Source organism: Anser anser (genome assembly GCF_964211835.1).
Source record: "Anser anser genome assembly, chromosome: 9".
Classification (NCBI taxonomy): Eukaryota; Metazoa; Chordata; class Aves; order Anseriformes; family Anatidae; genus Anser; species Anser anser.
Genome location: NC_139729.1, coordinates 14,811,987 through 14,830,565, shown reverse-complemented (window position 1 = coordinate 14,830,565; position 18,579 = coordinate 14,811,987). Strand labels below are relative to the sequence as shown.

Below are 18,579 nucleotides of genomic sequence, written 5' to 3'. Positions count from 1 at the left end.
ACTGGGTGCTTTTCTAGATTTAGACATAGCCTACTTGGACTCAGCATAATGCTACTATGATGAAGTTCAGTGGTCTTTATTGTCGAAAAGATTGGGTTAGTTAAGACAATGGTCTCTTCTGATCTAAACTTGAAATACATGCAGCAATACTGTCAGGTTTGTACAGGTAGACATCCTGGTTAATGGTCCAGTTTTATTCATCAGCTTATTCAATGTCTTAATGTCTGTCTGCTTCCAAAATGCTGTCGTATCTTGTTACACTTTACTAACAAGATATGTTTAACTCTTTCATAATTATGTGAGTGGAAGAATTTCCTACACTGGGGTTTTAGACATTTTACCTTAAGTTATACTGCTTTCTCTCTCTTCTACTGCATTAATCTTTAAGTTGTGCTCTCTCGGTAGATTCCTTTAAGGTTTTTTGTAAGAATTTCAGAACAGTAACATTTGATTCAGAATCTGCTGTTAAAAAAGAAATAAGCAGCTTCAACAAAAATGGAAGAGGCTGAGATCAGTAATATTGTAACCAGAAGCAACTGCTAAAGTAAGATTGACCACAGTACTGTGGCCAATGTTCCTAATTACACAAATAAAAACACAAGTTGAATCTTGGGTCTGCTACTACTGTGTGCCTGTCCCTTGCAAGAGGCTGAGCAGTCTGCCCAGATACAAACTAGGGGAAACAAACCCTTAACTCCATGCTGTAGGTTAGATTAGTCATTCCAAATGGACTGACCTGCTGAGGAACATGCTGCATCTTTAAGTGCAAACAAATAGACTTTTTTTAAAAAAAAATTAAGCATAATGCAATACAGAAATTACATTTTCTGCATGTGTAAACAACAGTGCTAAACAGCACCAGCTGTTGTGATTGAGTACAAGCTTGCTGTGAACTCTCATACTGTCATAGACTAGTGCTCAGTCTGTCATTTTACTTAGCAAAACTTAAAGCATTTCTTTTCCTCCCTTGGAAAATGAGACACTTTGATTTGCTCATTTAAGTATCTGTTTACTTAAATGCTTAAAATGAAAGAGTACCTACTGTACCTTTTGCTCAATGCCAGAAGCTTTCCAGCTTCACATTTCTAATTCTTTTCATTTCTCCCTCCTTTTCTCCTCCCTTCTCTGATACTCAGGGCTAAGCAGGCCAGTTTCTAGGGCTTCGGGCCTGGTGCAATACTGCACACAGCAGAGGGCAGCTAGCTGTAGAGCAGGATGCACTGCTTCCAGCAGGAGCCACTGCCTGCAGCAGCAGGGAGAAGACAGCAGCAGATGGCCATTAAACAGGCTTATGACACATGAGGGAATGCTTCATGCCAAAAGCAGCTCAAAAGCTGTAGCTCACAGTGTTTCCCATGCTGGTTTTGCTCATACTTAAAACACATGTGGTGTCTTTGACCACTTTTTTTTATTTCCCCCCTTCATCTTGTCTACTCTACAACTTTTAGTCTCTTCAGCAATACTTTATTTGAGAATGGGATTTAAAGATCCTGACTGAAAGCAGCAAGGAGTAACAGTGCAGGAGATGTGTAAGCCTGAAGGACATGATCTGCCTAGAAGAATAAGCCAAGATCATAGTTAAGTTCTTTACCACATTGGTCAATGCCTGCCTCAAAGTTTGAAAGTCATGTCCCTGTATTGCTGGCACAGACTGGAATCCTACTCTTGTGGTCAGTTAGACCTGCGAGAGCAGCATGGTATTGCTGTACCCTTTCAGCTTGCTGGAAGGTTGCAAATGAGTACCGAGATGTTTCAGGCTGATCCTTCAGAGGTAGTGCCTGCACTTCTGCTCAATTCTCAGAGCTGCAGGGGCTCAACACTCCTGAAAAGCAGCCTGGAACAGCCAGAGAGGTTCAGAAGACACTGTTTGTTTCAGGCAGCAGCTGTGGTTAGGGGGTTTCATGCTGAAGTTTAGTTTACCTTAAGCTTAGGGTTAGCAGGATTCACCTTTTGAGAGGTTAGTCAATATCTGAGTTTTCCACGCAAATGTTAAATACTTCTAGAAGTTCCACGAGCAAGGCGGTACAAAAGCATTCATGTGGCCAAGCAGCAAGTTCCGTGTCACCTTGTACCTCAGCCTTCACGCAGCACTGTCTACCAAAGTTAAATGGTCTTCTCTGGACCAAAACAACTTTCAGACTGCAATAGGAAAGTCAGTACTCAGTTCAGGCAGATGAGGAATGGCCTGGAGTTAGAACAGCTCACTACAGCAGATACCTTTCTGACAAAGAAGTGCCCTTCTTCCAAAACCTAGCATCAATATGTGCCAGTATCTCAATATTCAGTCACATCTTTGAATGGCAAAGAAGTTACAAGAATGCAAGAGCACCACCATCACCAACAAAACAACAACGAAAAAAAGCACATGCTGCACGGAAAGGCTTCTTTCCCCTTTTTCAAAGAGCCTATTATTGTGACTAAAGATACAATGTGGTAATTATACAGATGCTTGGCAGAGACATCATCTAGTGTTTGTGTTGGGGGGAAAAAAACAGTTGTAAGTATGAAGTCATGGTTAAACATGAATAAGCACAATTGTTCACCTTTTCAAGGGTTTTAAGAAAGTCTAGCGTGGCCTTACCATGTTTAAGGAATATTTTGCTCCAGAGTACTGATCAGCTCCCCTGAAATTTCATTTTAGTATTAGAACAGCCTGACTGAGCTTTCAGTTCCCATCCCTGACAGTAAAAGCTATTTTACTTTATGATTTACAGGCTTGTCTTTGACTTACTGTTGCAGTATCTCCCCCCCCCCCCCCCCTTAATCATGATAAATCTCTTCTAAATGCAGTCTACTTTTTAATCTCGTCGAGCTCCTCCTGGTTTCCCTGTCTGAGATAGCCCCTTGTGCCAACCTCATCCTACACGCCGGCGTGAGCAGCTACTCGAAGCCCTCGCCGATACCATAGCTGGGCTCTGAGACGCGCAGTGCCAGAGCAGTACTAGGAAGCGGCAGGCACAGTGGCAGCAGAGACATCCCATTTATTCCTTGATGTATTTTGCTCAATCAGGCCTACAAACAAGGATCAGAGCAGCATTTGTACTTTGCCAGTAATAACACAATCAAATGGATGTTCTGTTTTTGCCCAGACTGTAAAAACATTTTTCTTGACTAGGATAAAGTGTCTAAATTTTAAAAATAAATGGTATTTTGGTAACATTACTACATAGAGCAGAACAGTTCTAGGAAAAAAAAATGTAAAGAGCACCAGAAAATTAAGTGGTTCCCCACTTACTCCTAGAACTAGGGTACTGTCTGAAGTTTGGGGGCAACAAGTAAAACTGAGCGTCTGATATCCCACATATTTAGGCAGGATTTCTCCATGGGACCACAATTTTATCTCAAATTTCTGAGCCTCCTTGCCCTGACACACATAAAAACAAGTAATTAAAACAGCTAGTAGCACCAGCAAGTGTCAAATCGTATGTTTTGGACAACAGGATTAGCTGTAAGGGATGTCTATCTATCCTTCTGTAGCTGTTTCACAGAGAGGCCAGACACTCAAGGAGAGGTCTGGTCATAGCCCATAGCCAGGTTTGTCTGTCCTTTCTACCGGAATCAGGTCCCAATCTCACCTAAGTTTGAGGTGCTAATGCACCACAGGTTAGATGGCTTAGCTGAATGAGAGCAGTAAATCTCAGCCTTCTGAGTTTCACTGCACAATTACTTTGTTTTTCAGTCTTACCAGATAACCAACCATCTGTAACTAGATTACTTTCTAAAATGAGGTACCCATTAGCTTTTAAATAGATGGTTTTCTAATAGGTAGAGTCTGCTTATGCTTCACTTTTACAGCCTCGTATTTCATAGTTCAGCAACCTACCACAAGATTCAGCTTTCTCCATAACACACTGAGTGGGGAATTGTGGAGGAGCATCATGGCCCGCAGCCACTTATTACATAAGATGTCCAATTTCAAAAGCCAGATTTATCCCCAGCGTAATTCTGTCAGCGTCAGTGATTTGCACCGGGACCGTTTTGTTTGAGACCCCCAAACGTGCAAAGAAAACCTGCAAGCTCCGGTCCCCAGCAAGCGGTAATATCGGTGGATCGTGTATGCAGTAGTGCATCCAAGAGGCGCTCGGGTTTCGGGCAGCAGGTAGCGCCTCCGAAGCCAAGCCGCTCTGTCGGGGACCCGCACCGCGAAGCTCGCCGTTCTCGCCGGGTCCCTGCGCGAACACCGCCCCTCGCAGCACGGCTGGGACCGACCCCGAGCCCCGGAGCGGGGAAGGGGCGGCGGGGGGAGGAGGAGGAGGAGGAGCCGCCGATGAGGACCGGAGCCGGCTGCGGGCGCCGCGGCCATGGCCTGGCCCTGCATCAGCCGGGTGTGCTGCCTGGCGCGCTTCTGGAGCCAGCTGGACAAGTCGGACCTCTCCGTGCCGCTCACCATCCACAACTACTCGGCCATCGACGAGCCCGAGGAGGCGGCCGGGGGGCCCGAGAGCGGCGGCGCTTCCCCCCCGCCCCGGGGCTGCCGCCGCCCGCCCGCCGCCCCCCGCCCGCGGGCCGCCCCCGGGCAGCCGGGGGGCCGCAGGAAGGGCCCTGCCGGGGAGCCCCCGGCGGCGGAGACGCAGTACCGCCGGGACTTCCGAGCCTGGCCGCTCCCGCGGCGGGCGCCCTTCCCCTGGGGCGGCGGCCGGGCCGGGGCCGAGCCCCCCGCCTTGCCCGCGGCCGCCCCGAGCCGCGCCGCCTGCCCCCTGCCCGGCCCCGGCGGCCCCGAGCAGCTCCGGCCCCGCTCGCCGCCAGCCGGCGGCCACACCACGTCCTACAGGTAACGGGCGGCTCGGGGCGGGGGGCGCCGGCTTCCAACGAGCCCCGGGGACTCGGCGACGCCTTCCCGGGCGCTCTGCCCCACCGCAGCCCCCCCGGTTCCCGAGCGAGCGGCGGGGCCGGGCGCGCCTCGGCGGGAGGTGCGGGGCTTTGGCTGCATGGCTGCGGCTCGTTCGTACCGCCCGCCCCCTCCTAACGGGGCTTGGGGACTGTGGTGTGCCGCGAGATGGATTCATAGGGGAATTCATCTCATTCTAACAGAGCCACAAGTGTTCAGACGCCGATTGTGCCGCGGGTACCCACGCAGCGCTTCCCTCGATGATTGCGGTTCACGACATTATTTAGTGCGGTGCTGTGAAGACGCGCACGGGGTGCCCTGCAGGAGCGCAGCACTGATCCTGCTCCCCTCTGCCCCGGCAGCTGCCCTGCACTCACAGTCCGCACCGGCTGGAGAAGGCACAGCTACACTGCTCGCCTTGTCTTGCCGCTGCTGCATCTCCCAGAACAGTCACAGAGCGATGGCTGGCCCTGAAAAGCACTTTGAGATTTCAAAGCAGTACAGAAATTACTGTGTCAAGGAAACCTTTCTAACACACCAGCGGCAAGGTTCAGCTTTCAGAAATGCAGCTGTCTCCAAATTGTTGCTGAACACCCCCCATGCAGAGTGCAGCAGAGCCACAGCCTCCCTGCCCAGCCACTTCGCATGCCTTTCCTCCCCGGCTCGGCTATTCCTACCCAGGGCTCCCTATGTAATAAAAGAGGGGAAAGTCTGCAGATCGCGGGACAAAGCTGGCTGCGCGAGATACCAGGGAGCAAATCACAGCAGAAATTTTACAAAAAGTAAGGCTTGCAGGTAGCCAAGGAACCCACCCCAGCAGAGCAGTGCAGGTCAAGGCAGGAGCAGGGCAGCTGCCCCAGAGCAGGGCTCTCCATGAGCCACATTTAAGCTGCCTGAAGGCTACATGCAGACAGGCCCTACGCAAGTCAAACCACATTTGTCTTATTCTAGTAATTCCCCCAGCTTTTTTGAATTGCCACCTAGTGCAATACTGCAAGTGTAAGAAATCCCCATACCACTGACAACAACTGACTGTACCCTAGGTAAGTCACAGGAGCCACAACTAACAGCAAGAGAGAAGCCCACAATAGCCTTGCAGGCTGTGAAAACATTTTCTCATGCGTCATTGCTTTTCCTTTTTTCAAGGGAGACTAAGCAGGAGGGGAGCAGTTGGTACCTGTCTACTACTTGCTCATTTCCAGTTCCACTTGGGGCACCAGCAGTCCACAGCACGCACACAGTTTTCAGCCTGCACAACTACAAGGCCACCTTCACTAACTACAGAGCAGACCACTTTTCCTCTTCACCTTGTTGTCTTCCAAAGGCAGCATCACAGTGCGCAAACACTTACCTGCAGGCAGCAGCTGAACAGCACTGTTCGGCGTTGGTGCTCTTCATCTTCCCCTCTGGTGAAGGCCAGAGGGACCCCCCTTGTGCACACAGCAGCTCCTCAGTGGTCACATTCAAAATAAAAAAAATAAATAAAACGACATGGGGAGCAAAGGTGGAAAGTGCACACATTTTGGTGTGTGCCTTCATTTCCTTTCAAGGGAGAACCATGCCATAAATTCCCTCTTTTCTACTGTTGCTGTCTGTGACTCCAAGCAACCCTGAGGAGCAGGCTCTGTACGTGAACCAGCTGGGGCCACTCACAAGAAGTGGTCGTTTGATTTATATGCACTGCAGGTACATCAGCAGGCTCTGCGGCAAGCTGGGTCATCACAAGGGTGGGCAAAACAAGCCCCAGCTGGGCTTGTTTCATGTTAAAGAGATGAGGTCCTAAGGGAAGGACTGGTTTCAGAAGGACAGTGCAGAAAAGTTGGCATTGGTACTTGGTCCGTTCCAAGCTTTTAATGGCGTTGGCATTTTTTTGCTTAGTTCAGTAAGCTGATGGGGTTTTCGTGTTTGGGGTTCTTGTTCGGTTATTTTTAATTCGGGGATTTTGACGGCATGTTTCTACAACACTCCAGTGCACGTTTGTTCTCATGGAGCATACAAGTGCAGCAATGAATCCCCGGCACCATCCGGCATCGCTTGATCTGTTTTTGTGCATCAGTTCGATCCTTCGGTGAGACTTCCTTCTGCAAGTTCCTGCTACATCTTTCTCTCTGCGCTCTTTTTTAAGCACAGAAGGAAACCCAGCTGCATACAAAACCAGCTGTTTCCTTGCACGTGGTGCAGCCAGTCAGACCGACGTTTAGCAGAACATCAGCGACCAAGACCAAAAGAGCAGTCCCATGCCTTGGGACTTTGTAGGAGTCTTTCCAGGGCCAAAAGAAACATAAACATAGAGGGGGGATCAGAAAAATGCCTTCCTCTCTTTGAGGAGGCAAATTTTTAATTATGAACTAACAACTCTGCACAAAGGGTAGGAGGCCACATGGCAGCCCACTCTCCAGAACATTGCCCTGTGTCCACAGCTCTCTGCATGGATTTTATAGCTGGAGCTCTGCAGGCTCCAACTGAAGTCAAAGCCATGCCGGGCTCCACAGGGGGAGCTCAGGCATACAGACCAAGGAGGATTGATACGAGCTGCACTTGAAAGGCTAAAATGGGATGTGCTCCAACTGCGAAAAGATCCCGGGAACTGCTGCAGAGGGTTGCAGTAGATTGCATCAGGTGGACGCAGGAGGAGGCAGAAGGAAGCACTGAGCCACCCCCTCCACACCTCGTTTGGGGTCATGGAAGGGGCTCCTGTCGTTCAGCAGTGAGTCGCAGGTGCTACATAATTCTGACACAGCAGAGATTTGAGTGCCGTTAATTGTAGCACTAGGTCCTGATTGCATTTAGAAATGGATGGGTGGCTTACTTAGCTCCTTGCTACAGTGGATGAGAGAAGCTGGTGCTATCAGCAACGCATCTCCAGCAGGTCCTGTTCGCTGGGCATCACCTGTTTTTGCCTTGATGGAAGGCAATGGGACGAGGGCATGACTGCTCTGCTGGGGCTGGTCCTGGTCCTGCTGAGAGGAGAGCTCTGGTTGAGGCTCAGCTGTATTTGTTTGAGTCACTTCAGACCTCAGTTTCCCCTTCCGTAACCTGCCAGCCTTGGGAAAGCGTTTCAAATGCATCGCACCAGAGCTGTGACTGTTTTGTCTCTTCCCCCAGCCATCAGCTTTTCTTGTATTTGCGCTCAGGGAAGGGGGAGGACAGCTTGAGTTTCTGCACACGCGCCCAGTGCCAGCCCCCAGCAGCGCCTCATCTCTGAAGCTGGTGTTCCAGCACCATCAGTGGTTTGGGTGGGCGTGAGGGCTGAGAGCACCCGGCTTGTGAGTGGATGTGGAGGCGCAGCAGCAAAGCAGACCAAACTGGAGGCCTTGAAATCAGCAAGGCTTGCTGCTCGCAGGGAGTGAGCAATTCTGGTCTGCTGCTTTGAGGAAAAGAAAACGTGTGAAGCGCTGGGGTTGTTCGGGGGTGAAGGCCTGATGTGCCCTCATGAACGGTTTTGGAAACAGCAGGGTGGGAGATCCCTTGGTGAGCTGAGCTCCCACCTTCCTCTGCATGTGCTCAGCACTGTGACCACAGAGCAGGGATCTCCCCACCAGAGGAGATACCACAGAACGAAGGGGAACAATCCTTGTTCCCCAGTGCTACTGGTGCAGTCACAGAGCACGTCATTTTGCTGTCTATACTGCCTGCCTGCCTTCAAATACTGCTTCCACAGAAGGCCAAGGTGAACTGTGGTCACTGCTGCCCAGTGAACACCATTTTATTTCAGACGTGCAGAAAGAAAAAAAAAATACCTGCACCGATGTTCAGAGCACACGTGAGCTGGCAGGGTTAGGAGTACTGTGTGCAAGAAGCTTCATCCGTGATCCAGCAAGATATTTAAACACATGCTTATCCTTAATAATAGGAGTAAATCTTTTATAATCAAGGCTTAATGTTATCTTTACATTCTTAAGTATCTTGCTGCTTGGGGAAATTAATACTGAAGCCCTGATTTTTATGGTACTTAACAAGTAAGCTTGCTTGGTGCAGGCACTGGGATAGATCCAGAGAGACGTGCTCTGCAGAGCCTGGCTGGGGGAAGGGGGACGGAGCCGTGGGAGGAGAGCACGAGGCGGGTGGAAAGGCGTGCGGGAGAGGTTGGCTGTGCTGCCAAGTAGGCTGCAGAACTGAAATGGGGAAGACTCAAAGCTGTTGCATAAAGTTAGGAGGAATTTCCTCCAGTCAAAGTGCACCCAAACCTACATTAGATGAAAAGGAGAAAGAAGGGGAAATGGGAAAAGGCAGAAACCAAGACCCGAGACCTGCCCTCAGCCCCCCACTCCCATAGCTTTCTGATAAGAGGACGTCAGCTGCCCGTCCTCTCACCCCACCACAAGTGCTCCTTCCTTGGGGCTCTGTCTGGGAACAGATCAAACACCCCAAATTCCCCTCAAGCAACAGTATGATGCTTGAGGGTTTTTTTGGCCATCCTGCAGAGCTCTCGCCCCTGTGTCCATGCCTCGTGGCCCTCAGCTGACAGGGCCCTGTTGCAGCGCCCTGCTCTGCCTGGGCAAAACTTCCCCGTGCCCCCGCAGGGCTGGCAGCACGGCCACGCCAGAAGCTGCGGCTCACAGCCGCACGCACTGGTCTGGCTTCCCCAGCAGGAAGCTGGGCTACTGTGCACTTTGGAAAGGAAATGTGAACAACAGAAACTGCGCGCACAGCTTTGCCTCTGAAGGGAAATCATGGAAAATGTTAATGATGCTGCTTAATGCTCGCTGGTGTGCCAGCCATTAGAAGGAAGAGGTCAGTGGAGGACTAAAGGCAGTCTAGGTCAGGCAGTGTAGCTCAGAGTTACCTCCAGCTGTACAGGATGAGCCTTTTTCTCTACTTCTTAAATAAAAAAATGGGATTATAATGCAGCGGCTCAGAACACCACTGATAATTAAATATACAAAGTAAGCCATGACATAAAGATGAGGTACCAAAATGCCAACAGTGATGGCAGTGGTGTTGTAGTACAGGGCAAAGGAATATTATAAATGCTGAAAGTAAATCTGCCTGGAAATGGCAGCCCCAGTACTGTGAACGGCCCAGGCAGTTTGTGATTTCCAGCCCTGGTAGAAGTGCCCTCCATCTCAGCGAAAGGCATTCATAGCGCACGCTGTCACCTTTTAACAACTAGAGAAGCAAAACAGTCCCCATCCCAGTGCTGCTCTGAGCACCCCCAAAGTAAACTGAGAGCTGCTGTCTGGGGAGGAAGAAGAGGGGTAGTGCAGGAAGGATGAAGATGACCACCTCCAGCAGCAGTCAGTGTCTCATGTTCATCCCCAGCAGCAGCTGGCTGTCAGACTATGCGGGGCTCTCCCCTCCTCCACATCACTCCTGTAATTTCCCCTCCCATGATGTCGTTCTCTTGCAAGTAAATGCAATTCATGTGATCTTGGACAAGGCACCTCCTGCATGCGGGTACCTCAAAAGTCATTCTGTCTCTCCAGGCTGTGAGGAGAACAACTCGGCTTCCGGCCAAAATGAGGGTCCTGCGATCCAAAAGAACTGTCTTTGGGGGCCTGCCAAATCAGCAAATGATCTGCTGCAGAGCACTGAGCCAGAGCTGGCTGCAGACAGTTGTTCCAGTTGTTCCTTGAAAGGAACAGGCCCAGTTGTTCCCTGAAAGCTGGGGACACGCTCCCCTGCAGGGCAGTGCAGCAGGGAGGCCAGCCGTCGCAAGAATGAGTGGTTAAGAACCGATGCCATCAGCATCCTTGGGGCAGTCCAGCTTTCTAGGGGATAGCAGGCTCGAGTGGCTGGGAACTGCTGGGATGTAATTGATGGCTTTGTACCATTTTGCTGGTAGTTTGCCCAGCCAGCATCTTCCCTCTGGCTGTGCAGCAGAGCAGAGCTAGATTTAGCTCAGCATTCACAATTGTCTGGGATTGCCTGCTGAAAGGTTGCCTTCCTGGGGCACCAGTTGGCCAAAATCACCTTTCTGCAGAGGTGCTTCCTTACCTGGAGGTGCTAAAGCCTCAGGGATTGCACCACTGCCACCAGGAGAGCCACGCAGGCACTTACCTGCTGCCTGAGATAGCCTGAAAAGCAAGACGCCGAGAAGGCAAGAGGTGGCAGCTCAGAACAGCAGGAACAAACTGATTACAGACAAGATTTGCAGTGCCCATGGACAGCCCCACCAGGGCCTGGTTGTGCTTTCCCAGGAGTGGGAAGCTCTCCTGTAGGGCAACATCTGTCACTAATTCTGAGTGCATTTAAGAACTCGCCCTGCCACTACACGAGCTGACGACCGGCTGCCAGCCCCGGCTGTGGGCTCCTGCCCATTGCCTTGTGCCAGGAGGGCAGTGCAGGCAGGAAATAAATAGCAACAACTCTTCAGAATTAACTTAGTTTGCAGGGTTGTCTCTAGGTTAGGTGTGCTCCAGGGCTGTACCCCACGTCTACAAATCAACCAACAAAAGAGGCAGCATTTTAAGGTTGAAACTGTGTTTAGAAATCAAGCACAATCCAGGCAGCGTGTATTCTAGCAATATATTAAAAAGATCAGAATCAAACTACACGTGCTAAACTACTACTCCACGCTTATATACTTTAAATAAGACTTTTTAAAGAGGAATTTGCAGTCACTATCAAAAAAGCAAATAGCATGCTTGGAAAAAAATGAAAATTAGAAGGGCTGTGGTCAAAGCTAGGCTCAGCATATTAAAAACAAAGCCTATTTTTCTAGCCTGGACATGGCTTAGGACTTGTGCCAGGGTCATGACTCAGGATCCTATCTACAACCATCAAGTGAAGTGCAGTTAAGTGTGGTTATTATCTGGGGTATGCCAGCATGTGAACATCAACTTGTCACAGCTTAGTTAGCCTCCTCTCCTTTCGCTACAGAAGCTGCCTAAACAGGTTGTCAGAGCTTCATATGCAAACAGAGCGGACTTATCTTGTCCTTCTCTGAGAGCAAACAAGCCAGGTCAGCTGCCTGCTACTGCAGCATCTAAAAAGTCCTAACGAGGAAGGCATTAGCGAAGCCTGTCTGTGAGGAGCCAAAAAGCAGAGGGAAGCTGCATGCTCTTCAGTGCTCTTAAAATATACGCCTCTTTCCAAGCGCGCAGTCTCTGTACCCATTCCACAGATGCCACAGCTCTAATGATGAGGCACCCAAGTGCCTTATTCTCAGACATATCGTGCAAAGTCAAAGCATTTGTCCCCCGTTTGAAGGAAACCACTAGCTGAAGCATCTGGCAAGTGTGATGGTGTCTCCCTTCAGATGCATTTCAGCCTACATTGCTACAGAAGTGCAATACAGAACACATTGTTGAACATTCCTGGTGTCAAGAGAGCTAAAGGAAGGAACATCAGCAGATGGCCTCCCTCTGTGCATGCAAGGACGGCACTCCTGAATTGCCAAACCAAGATGGTTTGCACTGCAAGTGACCAATGAGTCAGTAAATGCTATCAAGCAAAAAGTTACCCTGACATTTTCTTATTCAGGAAGAAAGCACCAAGCACCTCCAAGACACAGCACATATTGCCAAGAATAAAAGAGAGAAGCCAGGGCAGCCAGTTAGACGGGTCTATGCCCTAATGCATCTTTCAGTTTGGGCTTTTTGAGAAAGTTAGTCCTCTAGGCTAAGATCTTTTGTTCCCAGATTGCGTTATCTAAGTTCAATATTATAAGCTGACTGTAACCCGACTTGCCTTCTGGGTTTGCAACCACTCTGAGCAGAGGTACCCTGTGAATATGTTGTGGTTTATGGGTTCTTTTGTCTTGACAATCTCATTTCAGGCAAGAGTATCGCCCTTGGACTGGAGCAAAACCATCCAAGCCTATAAAGACAAAGCAAGGCTTCATTATCCCTGAAGACCATTTTGTTCAAGAGACAAGTTACAAGGCAGATTTTAAGGTAAAAAACATTTTTTAAAATCCCAAAGTCAGTGTGGCTAAAACCCAAGGTACGCATCAGGAACTCCTCTCATTTGCTACCAGTGTGGTGTGTTGTAGAGTAATGCCATGTCCTATCCGACTGCGGTTACCCTTTGCTTTCAGAAAGACATGCTAGAGGAAGCGATACCATGTCATAATTCAGCCCGAGACCAAGATTTTAAATTGCATGAAAGCCAGGAAGTCCAAGAATTGCCATTCCCACAATTGGGTATGTTGTGTAGGAAGTGCCATTACCTCTCTCTGCGTAAGGCCCATTTAACATCCTCTGCTCTAGCTAGCAGCTACTTGCATGAGACCACCGTGGAGAAGGGTGCTTCACAACCAGTGGCCAAAGGCAAGCACAGGCTGCAGCAAGTGGCTCAGGGAGCAGAGCCGGGGCTGAGCTCCCCAGCGCAGCATCTGCTGCCGTCTCTGACGGTACCACATCCTCCAGGGCCACATGTAAAAAGTAAATCTTTGCCTTGGAGGAGACAAGGAAGAAATGTTTAATCAGCAGACAGCAAAGTACCTCCTCCGCATAGGATTGCTGGCGTATTGCTGCAACGAGGCACACGATGGGTATATCCAGCTCCACTGAAAGTGGGACAGGCACCTCAGGCGAAAGAGAGAATTTGCAAACCTCACCAAAACTTCCTCCTCGCTCTGACTAGTCTGGGCTGCTTACTGAGGTGCAGCAACGAGGCCAGCAGGGTGGTTAACCCTTAAATCTTGTATTTTGACCCTCGTGTTTAAGGGTGTGTATTTTGGCCCTGGAGGGGCAAAAGACAGTGTCTTGGGCTCAGGCAACCTGAGACCCGTGCCCCTGCAGGAAGAGGGAGAAAGAGCAGAGGGGAGGGGAGGAGTGGGAGTCATGAGTCAGGCAGTACTGCCCTGGGGTAGAACACAGCTCCTCCGCTGGCCAAGGGTGCAGCACTGTGTGAAGACATACTCCCCTCCTGTGCTTCCAACCTGGCGGACAGGATCCAAAGGAGCTCCTAGATGTACCCTCAGAGTCTCTCTCCCACTTCTCGAGGAAGGGAAAGAGAAAACTGAAATCCCAGACATGAAAACACGCCACCGAGGACACCGTGCCTTGGACCATGCAGAGGCCCCATTTCCTGGAGCTCGTGGGTGCCACTGCAACACCTCTGGCACAGTCAGCACAGGCAAGGAATGGACAAGGTGCCGAAGAAACACCAGTTCAAACAGAAATGGGACTCCTCCCCAGTTTACACGTAGCCATTCAGACATTACCTCTTGCCTGAAGCCCATGGTTTCACTGGGCACATGAGCATCAGCTTTACATCATGTTGTGACAGCTTGCCTGTAGGACTCAGACTGCAGGTTGTATCCTGCTACTGAGCTGTGGACAGGTCATTTTGGACACTCCTCTTGCTCCTTAGCATGTCAGATGCATCCCCAGAGGACTGGAAAGCACAGAACAATGCAACAACAACAAACAGATCAATAGCTTTTTTCCTATACTTTTTCCCTGTGGCCTCGCTCTTCTTTTTTGCTTGGATGGTGCTATCAGAACCCCAGTACCCAGCAAAGCTTACCACCTGCTACATTTTGTGGCCAGATTCACTCAGTGTCCTGGGCACAGCACAACTAGGACCAGTCCTGTTTCAAATCCTTCGGGTTTTAAGCATTAGGAGGACACAAAGCATCCAGCCGAACTTCAGTACAACAGCTACATATTGGGTGAAAATTTGACTCCACAGAGGTGAGAGTTTTGATCACTTCTGTTATCTCTGTATTTCTTCCAGAGCTGAGGAGTTTATATCCCTGATAGAACTGTTGTAGTTTCACAGACTGGCACAGCCAGTGGTCTCCCAGTTTTCTCCCTTTCTCCTTCAGGTACTCCAGGTCTGTGCCAGGTCTGTTCACAACACAGTGAGCTTGTGGCTCCTTAGAGCATTGCAGTGGAGCACTTTGACAGAACCCTGATGGCGGTCTCCAAAAGGCTAAGGGGCCAGACACACATCACTAAAACTCCCCTCACTTTAATCCAGCACCAGTCCAGCAGTGAATTTGTCATGATGCTAGTCAAGTACGTGTCAGGGGGGATTTGTGAAGAGGGCAGCTCTTTGTCTTGCAGGGATTGGCACAAGGCTCAAGAACCCTCAAACTCTCTGGACAGTTGCACCCTGTGTCACACTAACGTTTCTCTCCCCCCTCACCCCACTAGATCCCAGAGGTGAAGACCAGGTTCTCCCCCAATCCTTCTGCTGTTTTCCAGGCACCATCACGGATCCTCAACGTATGAACCTGGACCCTTCTCACACCCAGGCAGCTTAAATGTGTTTCTGATAAGATGTATCACTATGCAATTTTCATGAGGAGTGTTAAGATCAAAGCTCCGATATTATCAAAAGCAGCTCTAGTGATTAGTGATGTGCACACACAGTTACTCTGAACACGCAAAGCGCTCAATTCAGAACTGGCAAAACACACTGCAAGGAACGACCTAGTTTTTCACAGGAGCAGGTTCATTACTATGCCAGCTGGCATCACACTGGGAGATTGACTTTGGGCAGCAAAGACAGTATTGCGGACAACATCCCTATGCCTAACTGCACAGGGCAGGAGGGCAAATAATCATAATAAGCAGGACAGATGATTAAAAGCAAAACAAGTCTTATTTAGTAGCACCCTCTAAATAGGCCCAGTAAATAGGCCAGACAGGGAACATCTGGCTGACTTCTCAGCTTCTTGAAGTTTTTTGGAAACTAGAAGACAAACCTCTCACACAAACCTCAGATGGCATCACCAGAATTCACAGCATCAAAGGGGCTGGTCTGAACTTCCAGGTTTGTTTTAGAAGCTGGAGGAAGCACAGGGGCAAGCCAGCACTGATGAACTTTGAATCTGGCATATGCAGTGACCTGGGGCTTTAAGGATGGAAAGCTGGGTATTTGCAAAATTGGAGGGCTGGCGGCAGAGCAAGAGGGGACTGAACTTCTGAAGACAGCCCTGGCCATGCACCAGCTTGGTTTGGAGAGGATTGCATGGACACCGAGTCAGCTAAATATATACCAGGCTCCCGAGGATTTAAATATGCATGTAATTTGTATAGCTGTTGAGTGTAAATACTGTATATGGATTTTACCTAAAGCAATTCGTGATCCTTTAATAAAAAGGACATGCTAATAATTTTAATAAATGTTAACTCTTTGCATATGCAAGGTGGAAAATATTGCCTTGAAATTCCTAAATTACTGCCTGCATCTTGCTAATGCTAGGAACAACCAGAAGTGAATGTTACTTATAAACTCTTCTTAGAAATGTAACATAGAATGTAAGACATCCTTCATTTTTAAGATAATACATTTTAAATGTTATTATTCTAAAGCTGATTTATTTATTTATTAATATTAGCATGTATTTAACTTTTGCTGAAGTACATGTGAGGTACAAGAAACCATTTTCTTTAGCCTTTGTTAATCCAGAGTGTAGTGGGTTTACAGTTTTTATCTCAAGGACTTATCCAATGTAAGTAGTTTACTGCTTACTTTATGTTTTTACTTTTTTTTTTGAGACAAAAAAGTCACAAAACTTTTACTTTGTGTTTGAAACATACAAATGCGTTGGCCAGAATGAAAAGAAACTCCGCAGACTCTAACAATGATCAGATATTCATTCATCTGTAATGAAATGGACTTTAACACAGGGGATTTCTTTCTTAACCTCCTCTCTAGCTGAAGTCAATGGCAAATTTAATGAACTTTGGGGACTCTGCAAACACATAACCATTGCTGAAGATTCCCATAAGAACAGCATTGAAAATGTTGGCATGTGGATTATATCAGGAATTCATGCAGACATTACCTTCTTACTGCATTATGTGAGAATTGAATATTGCCACCTCTGTTCATCATACCAGTAGGACCGAATGCAACAAGAACAGGTAACATCTGCAGCAAGCTGTGTTTGGTTGGACATGGGATGACACTTCTCCCACTCACTCTTGCTTTTGGACCCAGAGGAAAGTACAGTAATACCAGTGCTTGCCAAAATCATTTTTCAGGAGACTCGTTTTTCAAGGAATTAATTTGAAACATTCAAACCGTACTAAATGTTTTGCATGTTAGATGTTTCTAAGAAAAAAAAAAAAAAATCAATCTGCTTGATTAACCTCTTTATAATGTTTTTAACAGTTTTGTTCAAACAATTTCAGTCATTTCAATCCTGGGCTTTAACAGAAGAAAATAGTCTCTCCTCTTAATTCAGTGTATTTCTAAAAAAAATCAACCCAGTTTTAAATAAACTGGAAATATAATGAGCTTGTATTTTATCAAATGGACTGGATTTAATTTAATAAATTAAAATTTATTTTGGCTATTGGTTCTTTCCCAGCATTTTTTTTTTAAATTGTAAAACATAACCCTTGGATATTCAACCTCGGCAGCACAATTTTGTCACTGCATTTCTTTCCCACAGCTGCACCTGTAGGACAGCACAGCACACTGGACACCAAGCCAGGTGTCAGGAAGATTCCCGACTGCATTACCAGCCATCAGCAGTCAATTCCTTATTCCTCAAGCTTATCTGCAGGCACAGCCTCCCCCCCCCCCCCGTAACAATGGCTTGCAAAGCACATTTCAAGCTGTGACCTAAGTGCTGAGCTGAAAGCTGCAGAATTCATAATTACTTGTGGGATTTTTCCCAGACATTTTCAAAGGGAAATCAAACTATTCAGCATGCAGTTCATCAACACAGGGAAAAGGGGGCTGAACCATTGACACTGATTTGCTGCGTTCCACTACCAGACACACCAAGGCTACACCTATTCTAGTTCAGATACAGTGCTCTCAGGACTCCTTTTTCAGTGGTACCCACAGCACGTGCCCAGTTAACAGAAATGGACAAGCAACACACGGTTTCACCTTAGTTTCACTCTGCCAGCTCACACAGATCAGGGGAAAGTGATCTTAGCTTTCAATTTTAACATGGACCATAGCTTTACAATTGTTCCTAAGAACATTTTAGTGAGTAAGTAAGGAAGGCACTGGCTGTGCAACTAGCTCCCCCATCTACTGCAATGCCAGCTCCTTGAGTGATGCTTCAGAAGACTTCTGGAAGAAAGCCAAAGACTCATGGTGCTGTTGCCTGACTTCAACTAACAGGAAGAACAGAAGGAAAACCAAGTAGGTACTTACCACTGAAAGGGACAGGGTGATGCAACTGGCTGCTGACATCTGCGACACATCTGCTTTTTCACAGGAAGTGCCCACCTTAGCAAAATCAAAAGGTATCAGCCCAAGTTCCTCTGAAGAGGGCAGATCTACAGATTTTGCAGGCTCCAGGGAGTCACGATGCTGGGACATCTTCCAACATTGCTCTCACACTAATATTCGTCTTCCCAATTGCTTTAGGTTAACATACAAGTCTATCTTGTGTTTTCAAACTGTGAGTCACACTGGAAATAGTGGTGATCTGATTTACAGAGAAACATCCTTTAAAAGGAAAGTCTTATACCTGAAGCTTTGTATTTACTACCTACAGCATGACACTGAACGTGCTTGTTTCGACTTGTCTTGCTGACAAGGGATACCTGGCCTGTTGGGATGCTGAGAGAGAGGTTTGTGCCTCAGTTATGCCAGGGAGCTGGGAACACCTGCACTTCTCCATGCTCAGGTGAAGCTCTGATGTGAAATACTGGATTACTCAGAACAATTCTCATCGCTTGGACTTGGAAACTTCACAAGCAGCGCATTAATGATTTTTCTGTGCATAACATGATTTCCTTTTATAAACTGTGCATTTCTCTTCGTGTTGCACGGATTCCTTGGGGCATGAAATATCAGATGCGAATTTTCTACCTCTGCCTTATTCAGAGATTTTCTCTGTATTGTCTGCCAATGTAATGCACAATCCTAAGGACCAGTCC

General features: G+C 48.1%; 1 protein-coding gene across 3 annotated transcripts; it reads left to right on the top strand.

The window, feature by feature from the left end:
• The first annotated feature begins 59 nt into the window (after positions 1-59).
• On the top strand, positions 60-17,028 carry MAP6D1 (MAP6 domain containing 1). Of its 3 annotated transcripts, none has more exons than XM_083849181.1 (3): positions 60-4,771; positions 12,549-12,666; positions 16,388-17,028. In XM_083849181.1, exons 1-3 carry the CDS (start codon positions 4,302-4,304, stop codon positions 16,436-16,438), a joined length of 639 nt encoding a protein of 212 aa, XP_083705307.1. In that variant the 5' UTR covers positions 60-4,301; the 3' UTR covers positions 16,439-17,028. The 3 variants fall into 3 exon arrangements, with proteins under 3 accessions (XP_083705307.1, XP_083705308.1, XP_083705306.1); XM_083849182.1 differs by having other exon boundaries at positions 14,929-17,028; XM_083849180.1 differs by having other exon boundaries at positions 14,878-17,028.
• The last annotated feature ends 1,551 nt before the right edge of the window (positions 17,029-18,579 follow it).

Bases quoted from the DNA above. Each gene is read 5' to 3' on its own strand.
- MAP6D1 (XM_083849180.1), top strand. From the start codon at position 4,302: ATGGCCTGGCCCTGCATCAGCCGGGTGTGCTGCCTGGCGCGCTTCTGG. The intron at 4,772-12,548 runs GTAACGGGCGGC...ATCTCATTTCAG, and splicing joins GGCCACACCACGTCCTACAG to GCAAGAGTATCGCCCTTGGA. The intron at 12,667-14,877 runs GTAAAAAACATT...TCACCCCACTAG, and splicing joins GTTACAAGGCAGATTTTAAG to ATCCCAGAGGTGAAGACCAG.